General features: G+C 40.7%; 1 protein-coding gene across 1 annotated transcript in view; it reads left to right on the top strand.

Moving 5' to 3' along the window:
* MYO16 (myosin XVI) overlaps positions 1 to 14,461 on the top strand; it is a 331,490-nt gene that overhangs the window by 20,079 nt on the left and 296,950 nt on the right. The window contains exon 2 of the mRNA XM_054162913.1: positions 5,188 to 5,451. Coding sequence (XP_054018888.1) covers positions 5,188 to 5,451 — 264 coding nt within the window. The remainder of the gene's footprint in view (positions 1 to 5,187; positions 5,452 to 14,461) is intronic.

Below are 14,461 nucleotides of genomic sequence, written 5' to 3'. Positions count from 1 at the left end.
CATGGTGGTTGTTTAGTCTGGAGAAAAGGAGGCTGAGGGGACACCTGAGTACTCTCCACAGTTATCTGAAAGGAGGTTGCAGTGAGGTTGGTGTTGGTCCCTTCTGCCTAGTAACAAATAACAGGACAAGAGGAAATGGCCTGAAATTGTGCCAGGGGAGGTTTAGCTTGGATATTAGGAAAATTTTCTTTACTGAAATATTAGCCAGGCATTAGAACAGACTCCCCAGAAAGGTGGTGGACATGGCACTTCAGAATATGTCTTAATGGGCATGGTGGTGTTGACTTTATGGTTGGACTTGGTGATCTTAGAGGTCTATTGCAACCTTAATGATGCTATGATTCTATGATTAGAACAACAGTAACGATTCTTACCCTCAGGTGAGTTTTCCAGATATAGACAGCAACTTCAGTTGTAGCATGTCGGAACTCAAGTGCATGGCTGCTCCTTCTTCCCTGCATAAAAAAAGAAGATACAGAGCAGAGGTAAAACTCTTGTACAGCTGGTCTCTTATCTGCATTGTCAAACATGGTTCAGCACAGCAAGATGATTTTCCCTCTGAGGCTGTGAGGCAGGCAGGCGCTATATCCAGATTTAGAAGTGTTAGGGTACAAGCTTAAGAGTCTTACAAATGAAAAATAGTGTGTAGGCTTAAGGCACGGTTACCAAAATGTTTTCTAGAAAGCAGAAGTATTCTAACAGAGAAGATTTGAAGTCTGCTCATTCCTTAGTCCTCTCATGTCAGAAAGCTACCTTGGATGAAGGATGGTCTGAGTGTTTGATTTAGTACTTTCACCACTGGGACTGAAGTGGAGAATAAAGTTACATCTTCTGCAGCTTTATGGAGCTACTCTTTCATTTCCTTGTCTTCTCCAACATGCTCAGAAATGAAACATATCATTTAAGGTCAAGTGGAAAATGTCTGTCTATACAAAAGGCACTGTTGGCTTTTGACATGAAAAAAAGGAAAGGTTTGTGTTTTGGCTTAATGCAAACCAATACTTGTTTCCATTTTTTTGGTTTGACAACTCATTTTATTCCAAGTAGAAGGGCATGCTAAGAAAGGAACAAAAATTACAGGGAGGGAAAGAGTAGCCTATGTTAAAAGAATTTGACTGAATATGACCTGTATAATTGTATTCTCTGTTCCGCTTCTGTCGTGGAGTTTCTCAACAAGGCACTCTGGGCACCTTTTGCATGAATGTATGCTCCTCAGTTCCAGGAAGTGTGGTTTGAGACCTTGGGTTCTAATTCATAGTAAGCACATATATATTTGAATAGGATATAATAAATAATTCATAATGTAAAAAAATACATTATAAAATAATATAACAACTATATAATGTTATAGATACAATCTATAGAGTGATAGGCATTCAGACCTACGACTTTGATAGTACTTTGTTACAGCATTATATTACATAGTAGTTTGTGGAATACAATGCCATTAAAGAAAAACAAACCAGCTTTAAGAATAAAGAGTGTAGAATTCTTGAATCAAACACACAAAATTAGTGAGTTAAAAAGAAAACTGTCTTCCAGTTCTTCAGCAGAGAAAAATGCCCCTCTGTCCCTCTTTTTTAAAACAAATAAAATACTAAAATAAGTGTTTGCAAAGCATTTATGTACTATGATGATGTGAGCTTCACAAAAGCCTCTCAGAAAATTACTAATTATGCCTTCAGTGCAGAGTTTGAATGGTATCCAGTAGATTAGACATATGTCAAGAAACAAGGAGAAAAAAAGAGTGGTTATTTAGTCAACACTGCACAGCTAGTGCCCTGCATGAGGTAGGGGGTCCTTTAATGATGGAATTACAGATTTAGCAAAATGGATAGACAAAATCGGGTCTTACAGTAATGCTTAATTTTGGTATTTCTTTACTGCCTAAGGTGATGAATCTCCATTCCTTTCAAGAGCTCTTCCATCACAATGAGGAAAACCTCTCTCATCTGGGCTCCTGAGAGTCCCTAGAAATTAAAAATTCAGGCACCTAGCTTCCAGATAAAGAAAATTTAAGTATTTATATAAAGTAGAACATACAGAAAGATAATTGAAAGTCATTGGGTGGTTTTCATCCACCGAATCACAGGATCTTATGGGTGTGAATTTGCATGCAAGGACTCAGGCAATAAAATGATCTGAAAATCCACTGGTGTCCTTTTGCAATAGAGCTGTCCCCTGAAAATCGACTAGCAAGCAAGTAGTCTCTTGCAACCTTTGCTTCAGTGGAAGTGAATATCACTGTTATTGCAATGTCAATAAAAAGAACAGATTTAATGCTAACAAGAAAAGAAGAATCTGGTTTAAAGGCAACTGTTGTGTTAAGAAAAAAGTTCTCAATGTTTGCCTGTCTCAGAGCCCAGAACTCTTGCAGTAACTATTTGACAAAACTTACTTTTGCTTACATGTTTTAATGCCTCAATAAGGACTTTCTCTGACACAGCTCAGATAGTTAAAACAATCAAATGGTTTAATTATTCAAAATGACGGATACAACATATTCAGGATTGCTAGTGATAAAGGCACTGAGTGCAAGATGGTCTCAGGGCTAATAAATCTCGGGTAACATCTGACACAGTCAGAGATTCACATCTTCACTGTAGCTCTAATACAATAGAAATGTTAACAAAAATGTTCTTGTGATTAATAAATCGTGGGTAATATCCAACACAGTCAGAGATGCTCTAACACTAATGCAGCAAAAGTTCATCTATGTATTGAAGGTGCAAATCTCACCAAGAAAGGTGTCCTTGTCTTGGAGACAGAGGAGTACAGCCCATTGACTGTCCTTGTCTCTGTCTTAACCCCTGGTCTCAGCTGCTGCTGCTGCAGCTAGTGGTGATGTTTGTGCTGGCCCACGCTGCACCCCCACTTGCTAACCATGGTACCAGTGTCAGTGGCATGTGTGTTCCCCAGTGGTAGAGGCAGTGTGCCAACGTGTCCCCTCTCATGGATTATATACCTCAGCCCAGGTTGTCCCTGCCTTCTAGATGATGTTTATCATGATTTGGGAGGAACATTGATAAGCATAGCCATATATGTTTAGCATGTACTTGATTTTCCTCATTAGAATATTGAGGGGTGTCAACTTTAATATTAAAATTACTGTTAATTAGGAAAAAGTCTTCATTCAGGCACAGTGCCCTCAGAAGTTGCTTTGAAGTTCATTGCTTATGTTATTTGAGCCCTACTTTATCAGTTTTAGCCAAAACAGGGCTGGTACATCTTCACAGGACTCCTTCCTTCATGTCTTTGGCAGGCCAGTTTCACAGGTCTTCATTTAACACAAACATCTGCTGATTGTAAGTGACCTTGATCTTAAGTGTGATAAATCAACTTTCCTTCCTATCCCACAACCAACTAGGTGGTTTAAAGACAGTGATGTTATGAATATTAGGATTAACTGAATCAAAACCACATTTATACTAGTTTCCATGTGAAGGCTTTAGTGTCTAACAATTTCCTTAGAAGATTCCATTTGTATGGCATAATACAATGCAAAATACCCAAACAACCAAAAACCAAAAAAAGAAACTCTCATAGACTTTCTCTTAGGAATCTGAAATAACTGAAATAACTTTGATGTTTTAAATAGAGAGTTGTCTCAATACCCACTGCATGCTAATGAACTCATTATAATTATAATATTATGATTTTTCTTCTCACTGAATAACAGGAATTTGCAAACCTAACACAAGAAGAAAATGAATTAAAAGGAAACATGGGCATCAGGCTGTCACTTCTCTGCATAATAGTGTCTTGTTTGTAAGCAAATGTGAGCCACTTATATTGAATTATTTAGATCTTTTGCCCATCTCACATTTGAACTCTTAGGCAGACCTCTTTCTATTCACACTTGTTTACATTAAGTGAATTAGCTTTTTAAAATGTGTCAGTGATTTTTATGATCATAAGGAGGTTATTAATATTCAATAGGAGGAATGATAAAAAAAAATATTTATAACTTTATTAACAAAAAAAATCCCATGGAAAATATTAATAAAACCTACTTACTGGTTTGAAATATTCAGTTGTGGAACAGGTATCTCACCAGCAGGAACATGTAACAATTTAAACAATATGAGCAAAAATCCAGAGACAGCAAACAGCAATTTAAACTGTAAAGAAAAAAGGGCACATTGGCAACAGAGCTGGAGATTGCCCACAAGGGGTGGGGAGGTGGGGAACTCCAGAATTCTCTAGGGCAACAGACCTTTAACAGATGCTTATAAAAATCATATTTCATAATTACTGATTGTGGTACCCCGTGGCACAAAACCAAAATGGCATCGACCACATGAAAGCTGCAGGAACCCAGTTTCACTTTCTGTTGGCTTCTGCAGCTTGTCGCTAAGGCACAGACAGGGTTTATCTCTGAAGGCTTTGTAGGTGAAAGCTTTGTAGAAAAGAGGTTGCTGCTGAAGCTTGCAGGGCTTGTCAGCTTTGTAGCTTTGCCTGTTTGGAGAGGTTCTTCAGCTGCAATCTTCGCAGCGGTGCTCGTTGCTTCTTCCAGTAAAACAAAACTGTACTGGGGACTCTCAGCTCCTCCTAAGTTTCGTCTCTCAGCCCAGCATGATACATCTGTTCTGTTCCTGGGCTTCACAACGCTATACAGCGAGGGCTCTTACAGTCTGTCTGGGTAAAGTGAAGCACAGCTCGGATTCCAAGCAAGGCTTGTGACTTCTCCCAGAGCTTGGACAATTGCAAGACAAGGCACTGGCTCTTTGGGCTGGTATTTATAGATTTCCTGAGACAATGATGGCCAATGATTAAGAGATAAAAACCTGACACTTCTACCTATAGAATGAGTTTTCTGCAAACGTGGCCAAACGCACTCACACCTGGTGCACTCGGACTCCGGGGCATGTTCAGACAAGCCTGGGCAATGTGGGCATTTTCCTGAAAAAACAGACCTGCTGGCTTCTGCCCCACTGTCTGATTCAGAGCATTTTTTGAGGCATTTAGTCCCTTCAGGACAGTGATTTAATAGAATTAGTCATGTGTTGTTTCCAAAAAGTAATGATGCATACTTTCGGTAGTCAGCGTTGGTCAAGTAGGAAGACATGACATGATAGACTTACACATAGTTAGAAAGAACAAGAAGAAAATCAGTGGAGGTTTCATGACATGTTTGAAAACATGCAATCACATGGCCTAAATGTGTTTCTCTTTAATTTCTTACAGGCTGTTTCCAGCTATGTAATGTTTTTCGGTCCCATGAGATGGAAATTGAGCAGTGCTTGCTGGAGTCCCTCCCTCTTGGCCAGCGACAGCGGCTGGTGAAGCGGATGCGCTGTGACCAAATAAAAGCGTATTATGAACGAGAAAAAGCTTTCCAGAAACGGGAGGGCTACATGAAAAAACTGAAACATGGAAAGAATCATCGAGTTCGTTTTAATCTTGCTGATATGATACAGGATGCAATCATACGCCATGATGATAAAGAAGGTACTTAGTAATGTTGAATTACTTTTTTTTCCCTTTTTGTATAGCTAAAAGCTTAATTGGAAAAGCTTCCCTGTTCTGATTACCCATCTGTAGGAAAAATACAATTTTACATGATAGTGGTCATAAAGTGACTGTCAAAATAGAACACACAACCATGTATTGCATGCAACATGTTTCAGCTTGTTACTGAAATGAATAGGTGTGGAGAATAAACCTTCAAAAACCTCATGAATTTGTTTAAGGTTAATATATGTCTAAACTAAATTATTTAAAACCCTATGAGGACTATGGTGTGGCCTCTTGCATGCCTACATGACCCATAGAATTTAACACAAGTGACTTTGAAAATTAGTTTCTCAGGTTTAGCCAAAATCTGGATTAATTAATGCTGCTATTAGTGACACTGACCTGGCTAGAGCAATGAGATGGTGTTGACCTATAAGTCACACTAGATAATGGATCATCTTTCTGGTTCTGAAATGGTGTTTATGTCCTTTTGAAATACGTAGCCACACTTTAGAGATTCTGGGTTTTGTTTCCTGGCATTGTTTGAATTTTGGGTGCAGCCAAGAATAATCTGAGGAATTTTATCCTTTACTCTTCAAGAGAGAACCAAACCTTTCAGTAAGGATCTCTCCAGTTTTCCAAATCACCAGAAGTCCCCATACTGTTGTGTGGGAGGGGTGTAAGGGAAAAAAAAGATGCAATGCTTATACAAACATTTTTTCAAACACTTTGTGGCACCTTTTGTAATCACATTAGCACAAAAGTACCTGAATGGGGGAGGTGCTGAAGTAGTCACATTATACAAATTGGCACGCTTCTCCTAATTTTTATCAGTTTGGTTAGGTATAGTTTTTTTTCTCACTCCTGAATATTCAGTTTAATAAACCTTTGCCCTGTCATTGCTTATCACTGAGATATAGTCATACACATTTAGATCTATACAGGAAATTAATCAAAGAGCTCTTCCCTTCAAGTGAGTGCCTAGGGCATAATTTATAGCTAAATTACAAATAGCCTGGAGAAGAGGAAGCTCAGAGAAGACCTTATTGCTGTCTACAACTACCTGAAGGGAGGTTGTAGCCAGGTGAGGGTTGGCCTCTTCTTCCAGGCAACCAGCAACAGAACAAGGGGACACAGTCTCAAGCTGTGCCAGGGGAGGTTCAGGCTGGATGTTAGGAAGAAATTCTTCACAGAGAGAGTGATTTGCCATTGGAATGGGCTGCCCAGGGAGGTGGTGGAGTCACAATCACTGGATGTGCTTATGAAGATCCTGGATGAGGCACTTGATGCCATGGTCTAGTTGATTGGATAGGGCTGGGTGGTAGGTTGTCAGGATGATCTGGGAGATCTCTTCCAACTTTGTTGATTCTATGATTCTATATCCATTTATGTGTTTGGTCTTCTTTTGCGGAGCCTGCAAACTGGATTCCTTTCATGGAAAAATGAATCAAAACATGTGGCCTGGAAGCACATCTAGTGCCTTCAAACAGTAATGGCTTTTCAATCCATAAGGCCAAGCTAGACACAGGCTAACATAATCCCGCTGAAACAGGTATAGCTGTGGAAGTTGGGGTTTTGGCACTACTTCTTTCTCTTGTCTGTTTATTCATATTGCAGTCGTTAATTCAAAATTCATCATTCGTGTTACACATCAGTATTTCCTAATGAGCCAGTAGGCTGGTTTTGATGGTTCCTGATAAATGCATGGAATATCCTCCACCTCACTGCAGTTTCATATCAACTTTATCTGTACAACTGGAGTAAATACCTTCCCTTTTGCTGGGTTCTAAGGCAGAAATGACTGCAATTTAAGGCTGCAGATGAGAATGAACACACATTCCCTAGCTCTTCAAATGTCACACCTTCTCTTCTGCTCTTTGCTTTTGGTGAAAAAGCCTGTGGGACTGACAAGGAGACTCTAATACTGTGTTAAACAAACATAGGTGGAAGACAGGTTTTAACAGCCTGTCAGCTCTCCTTCCCATAAATCCATGTCTGATCTCCAGCATCTGGCTTTTACAGTACAGTGTGCTCAGAAATCAACGACATTCCCAAATATTCAGTTTGAATATAGGGAGTCAAGTTCAGTAATATGTATTTTGAAAAAGTGTTGCTTTGGTAAAGCAGGGCATTGAACAAGAATTTTTATAAAGTAGCAGAGAAGTACCTTAGCAAGAATTAGTAATAATAATTTAATTACTTGGAATAAAACCCCTTTTACTATAAGAAGAAAAGTTGTTATCCTGTGAAAAAGAAAATGGGAGTCAGACTGAACTAAATATTGTAGATTTTGAAATAAATGCCAAAAGAAATCAAGATGAGAACTCAAAAAATCTTCAAAAAATCACTTTTATTTACTCAAAATTAATAGTCATCAGTAGGGTACATCAATGCAGTTTGAATGTCTTTACTTTTGTAGAGATAATTTAATTTTCCCAATAGACATTTTGTTTATAATGAGATATTTAATAATAAGTATAAAAGTGGGATAAAACATATTCAGCATTTTGCATTAGTTGACTAAATTCTATCAGGTGACAGCTTTCTTTGGCTGCGAATAAGCCTGATCCTGCCATTCAGGACATATGGACAGACTGTGGAATCCAAGAAGAGGACTCTGCAAGCTGAATACTTTAAATAACTGGATACAGATAGAGTGAATTTTGTGATGAGACTGGAGAAATTTTTGTACTGTTTTTGTGATCCTTGACTCAAAGTAGTTCTAAGTCTTAGCTTCACAGCTTTCAGAGTATGTGGCTTCTTAAAAATTAAACTGAAAATGTCAAAGCTAAAATTCTAGGATTCATAGTTTTCTTCCAGTTTTGCCCTTGGAAGACAGTATATAAAAACAAGATTACAAAAGAGTAGACTCATCCACAGAGAATTGCAGATGAGCCTATTTTCTTCAATTTTTGGATGTCTTTAGGAATTGTTTGCAAATCTTGGGCTCATAAATGCTTTACCCACAAACACATGCTTCCTCTGCTCTCCAAATTGAAGCACTTACAAAGTATACTGAATTGTCTTGTGCTCCTTTGGGACTATTAAATAGAATCCTGGAATAGTTTTACTTGTTTTGGGGTCTGTTTATAAAAAACAAATGCCAGTAACACATACTGATTAAGTAAAAAATGTGGATACGTAGCATGGAGCTTATGAAAGAGAACCCCATGCCATCCCAAAAAAAACAACCAACCAAAAAAAACAATACACAACAACAAACCAAGCCAAAACAAACAAACAACAAACAAACAAAAATCTCAGCCAACCAACCAAAACCCACAAAAAGAAAAAACAAGGAAGGGGAATTACAGAGAACGACTAAGAAGTAGCACTTGAAGACCTATGACAATGGTAAACAATGTAAAAGGTGTAGTGTAGAAAGAGGACACAACAATAGAATAGTCTAGAATTACCTTCCCAGTTGAAGTTCAGGGCCTTATTACTTATGGAATACGATAAACTGTATAGGTTGGGCAGCACATTTTGAAATTATGAGAATCAGAGAATCAATAAAGTTAGAAAAGACTTCAAAGATCATCGAGTCCAACCTGTCACCCAAGACCTCATGACTACTAAACCATGGCACTAAGTGCCACATCCAATCCCCTCTTGAACACCTCCAAGGATGGTGACTCAACCACCTCCATAGGCAGCCCATTCCAATGGCTAACAACTCTCTGTGAAGAACTTTCTCCTCACCTAAAGCCTAAACTTCCCCTGGTGCAGCTTGACATTGTGTTCTCTTGTTCTGGTGCTGGTTGCCTGGGAGAAGAGACCAACTCCCTCCTGGCTACAACCTCCCTTCAGGTAGCTGTAGAGAGCAATAAGGTCTCCTCTGAGCCTCCTCTTCTCCAGGCTAAACAATCGTAGCTCCCTCAGCCTCTACTCGTAGGGCTTGTGCTCGAGGCCTCTCACCAGCCTCCTAGCCCTTCTCTGGACTCATTCAAGAGTCTCAATGTCCTTCTTAAATTGAGGGGCCCAGAACTGGAAACAGGGCTCAAGGTGTGCACAAACCCTGAGAACCCTGAGAGCCCTGAGTCAGCGGAGAGTCCCTGACCCCTTTTCTTCGCTTCATCTGCGAAGAGACAAAACTGTTTTCTGATTTCTTGTTTCCTGATTTTCTTGGACTTCTGAACCATCTACATCTGAGGACAGCTAGAATGGACTATGAACTTTACTTACAAATTGTAGATATTGTTTTAGATTGGATGGACAGTATGAACAGCCAATGAAATTGTTTAGAAGGGGTGGATTGTGGCAGTTTTAGGCTATGCCTTTAAGAAGGACAGTTACTTAAATGCTCTAGTTGAATATTTTGGTGTGAAAATAGAAACAAAAGATAGTTCTAAATGAATTTCATTGGTAGATCAGTGAGAATGCTACTTTAAATTTTAGTTTTAATTCAGTTGGTTTCCGTCGGTCTGTCTGTTTCAGTCTGCTGGGATGGCTGTTTCTCTCTCTGTGCTTGGCTGACCTTCAACTAATGAGATAAGAAAATAATTCTTTTTCTTTCCTTAGCATTCGCTTTGAACTAACAGAATTTTCCCCTTAATAATTACTTTTCTCTCTCTCTAACCCTTTTTGGGAAAAAAGGGAGAAAAGGGAAGAAGAGGGTTTTGGGGGGACCCTCCTATACCGTAAATACTGTATATTGTGTATATATTCACTGCATTTCATGCTGCTTGTAAAATATAGCTCTTTTCCATTTTTGATTCTCTGATTGAGTTAGCTGTGGTTTCTGTGTGTGTGGGGGATACCTTCTCTCACCACCACAATGGGGCCCAGCACTGATCCCTGGGGGGCACCACTAGTGACTGTCTACCAGCTGGATGTGGCACCATTCACCACCACTCTCTGGGCATGGCCCTCCAGCCAGTTCCAAACACAGCACAGAGTGCTGCTGTCCAAGCCACGGGCTGACAGCTTGGCCAGGAGTTTGCTGTGGGGAACGGTGTCAAAGGCCTTGCTGATGTACAGCTAGACTACATCAACGGCCTTTCCCCACATCCACCAGGAGGATCATAGAAGAAGATTGGGTTGGAGAGGCAGGACCTGTCCTTCCTAAATCCATGTTGGCTGGGCCTGAGCCCTTGGCCATCCTTCAGGTGTGCAGTGGTTGCCCCCAAGATGATGTGCTCCATAATTTTCCCTGGCACTTAGGTCAGGCTGACAGGCCTGGAGTTTCCAGGTTCCTCCATCTGACCTTTCTTGTGGATGGGCATCACATTGGCCAGTTTCCAGTCGTCTGGGACCTCTCCAGTGAGCCAGGGCTGGTGGAAAATGATGGAGAGCGGTTTGTCCAGCTCATCTGCCAGCTCTCTCATCACCCTAGGATGGATCCCATCTGGTCCTATGGACTTGTGAGTATCCAAGTGGCTCTGCAAGTCCCAAATTAATTCCTTGTGGATTTCAGGGGTACTACACTGCTCCCTGACCCCATCAGCCAGTTCAGGAGGCCAGTTATCCTGAACTCCTCCTGCCTTATTGTTGAAAATGGAGGCAAAGAAGGTATTTAGAACCTCAGCCTTTTCCTTATCTTTATTTACTATGTTACCCTCCAGGTCCAATAAGGAATGGAGGTTCTTCTTGCCCTTCTTTTTAGCATTAATATAGTTATAAAAATGCTTTATATTATCTTTCACAGAAGTGGCCAGCTTAAGTTCTAACTGGGCTTTTGCCTCTCTAATTTTTCTTCTACATGATCTAACAATATTCTTAAACATATCTCAGGTTGCCTGCCCCCCTTTCCAAAGGTGATACACCCTCTTTTTTTCCCTTAATTCCTTCAAGAGCTGCTTGCTCATCCAGGCCGGTCACCTTTCCTGCCGGCTCATCTTTCAGCACATGGGAACTGCCAGTTCTTGTGCCTTCAAGAGCTCCTGTTTGAAGTAGGTCCAACCATCCTGGACCCCTTTGTTCTTAAGGGCTGCTACCCAGGTTACTTCCCAAATTAGCTGCTTAAACAAGTTGAAGTTTGCCCTCTGGAAGTTCAAAGTAAGGGTTCTGTTACTGCTCCTCCCTATTTCCCTGCATATTGAAAACTCCACTATCTCATGATCGCTGAACCCTAGACAGCCTCCTACCATCACATCTCCCACCAGCCTTTCTCTATTTGAGAACAGCAGGTCAAGCAGGGCCTGACCCCTGGTAGGCTCACTTAACAGCTGCATCAGGAAGCTGTCCTCCATACACTCTTGGAACCTTCTGGACTGCCTCCTCTCTGCTGAATTAAGTTCCCAGCAGATATCTGGCAGGTTAAAGTCACCCACAAGGACAAGATCTGATGATCTGCAGATAGCCTGCAGTTGCCTGTATTTCATCTGCCTCCTCATCCTGGTTGGGTGGTCTATAACAGATTCCAATCAGGATGTCAGTTTTGTTAGCCCTTCCTCTGATTGTAACCCACAGGCACTCAATCCTTTCATCTGCAACCTCAAGTTCTGTGGCATCAAGAGTTTCTCTAATATACAGGGCCACCCCTCCTCCTCTTCTCCCTCGCCTGTCTCTCCTAAAGAGCCTATAACCCCCCAGTGCAGTACTCCAATTATGTGAATTGTCCCACCATGCTTCTATAATGGCAACCACATCATGGCCTTCCTGAAGGACCAAGACTTCCTGTTCCTCTTGTTTGTTACCCATACTGTGTGTGTTGGTGTACATGCACTTCAGCTGGGCTGTTGTTTTCTCAATTAACCCTAATTTATGTCCCACTCTCTCCTCTCCAGAGAGACTGGTTTCCTCACCCACCTTCAGACCTAGTTTAAAGCCCTCCTAATGAGCCCTGCCAACTCCAATGCTAGCACCCTCTTGCCCTTTCTAGATAAATTCACCCCAGCAAGGTCCAGCAGGTCAGGTGCAGTAAAAGTTGCCCCTTGATCAAAGAACCCAAAATTCCATTGCTGGCACCATCCCTTGAGCCAGTTGTTGATAGCTTGGGTTTTCCTGTTCCTCTCAGTGTGCACCCCTGCCACTGAAGGAACTGAGCAGAACACCACTTGAGCTCCTGCCCCATCAATCAATTGACCGAGGGCTCTGAATTAATTTTTAATCGTCCTGGTGCCCTTCTTATCAATCTCATCATTCCAACTTGGATTTCCAGCAATGGGTAATAGTCAGTGGGCTGGATTAGCTTTGAGAGGCTCCTTGTGATGTCTCTTATCCAGGCCCCAGGTAGGCAGCAGACTTCCCTATGGGATGGGTCGGGACGACATATGGTGTCCCTCTGTTCCCCTCAGGAGAGAGTCTCCAACAACTATAACCTTTCTCTTTTTCTTTATGGTGCTGGTCCTTATAGTTGGTGGAGACTGTTTTGCCTTAGGCATTTTCCTAGATGGTTCATCTTCTGCCATCTCAGAAGTAGCTTGGCTTGGTAGATGAGATAAATTAGGTAGTATGAATATATATATATATATAAAAATGAATGTACAATGTGGCTAATGCAGAGACATTTCACATGTGGGTCTGATCAAAATTTCACTCTTACGAATTCATCGTTTTTGTTATTCAGGAACAATGCAATGTATCTTCTGCAGAGTTACTATAGCAGCTGGTAGTGGGCACAAAATGCATCTCTGATACTGTGAGGTAATGAATGTGATCATTACTTTGCATTAAGGTTTATTTTCGAATGGGCTTTTAGAAATTTTCATCAGAGACTTATTTGTCTCAAGTTTTGAAACCAAATATTTGCTCACTGAATTTCTCACAAAGTTAGTGTGATAGTTTCAGGCTGTGCCTTTAAGAAAAGGAAAACAAAAGATTGTTCTAAACTAATTTCTTTGGTTAGATGTGAGATGTACCCTCGCAATATCTCACATTCTTTTCTCATTCTGTCTTTCTGCTGGCATGCTGGCTGTTTCTCGGTGGACAGAGACCTCTTATCGGCTAACCTTGAGACAAGCAATACTAAATTCTTAACGACGCTTTTGAACTAACTGGAATTTCCCTAACGTCTCTCCTTTTCTCTTGCCTTCTAATTAACCAGAAGTAAAGCTGTGCATCAGCTTAGACTCATGTACAAACAATTAGGAAATTAACTGAGCCATTGGTCTATCTGAGCTTGAGGTTCTGCTTTGAATACAAGGGAATCATCCCAAATGGATCTTGATATTTAGCCTCTTGAGAATAAGGGATATGCATCCTTCCTGAAACAATGATGAATTATTGCCACTGACAACAAGGGGAAACAGTGGCTGCTTTGAAAGAGGTGCTTTTTTTGACATGAACTGATAGATAAACTTACTGTTATTAAAGCAATAGTTGAAAGTTAATATGACAGTCCTGTACCCAAAATATAACAGAGGTGGAAACTGAAGTGCTAGCCTTAGTTTCAGTCATCTTTTGATATGTCCTGTAAAGCAACCTTTCAGACATCCTGTGATGTTACTCAAATCATACAGAAATTCTGTATATGTAGTATCTTTTGTTATGAAATCTCTAAGTTGTAATGTAGTCATGATGTATGCCATAAGGTCTGACATACTGGCAGGGTGTGGAAGGTCAGGGTAGGAAGTCCAGAAAGCTATCAACTCAGTCTTGAGATAAAAGAGGTGAAAATCAGCATTTCAAAAGGGAAATGCAGATTCTCTAAATCTAATTAAAGCTCATTTCATCCTTTTGATGGGCAGCTGTGCTGATTCTGTGGATACATTGTGATTCTAAATAGCCACAATTCCACAGTGAGTGAATGTTAGCACTAACGCTGCATCTGTAATAACGATTCTTGTTTTTCCCTTGGAAGCTGAGCCTGACTGTGTTTTAATCAGCCCTCCTCAACTCTGCCTGGGCTTCTTCCCAACCCTGTAGAGCTACTGGCTTGGCTCTTTGAATTTAGCAGGAGGATGCTGTGGCTGGGGATAGCCTTACTCTCCCTACTTATTCCTCGATAAGGTGGCTTAAAAGGCAGAAGATAGCAATATTCTACTTTTGCTGTAGTGTCCACTGCTGGAGGAGGCCTCCCGGGACTGAATCTGCTCCAACAGATTTGGGTCAGAGCTGTTGC

The sequence above is a fragment of the Dryobates pubescens genome, chromosome 7 (genome assembly GCF_014839835.1).
Source record: "Dryobates pubescens isolate bDryPub1 chromosome 7, bDryPub1.pri, whole genome shotgun sequence".
In the NCBI taxonomy this organism is placed as follows: Eukaryota; Metazoa; Chordata; class Aves; order Piciformes; family Picidae; genus Dryobates; species Dryobates pubescens.
This window is presented reverse-complemented; position numbering and strand designations above follow the sequence as displayed.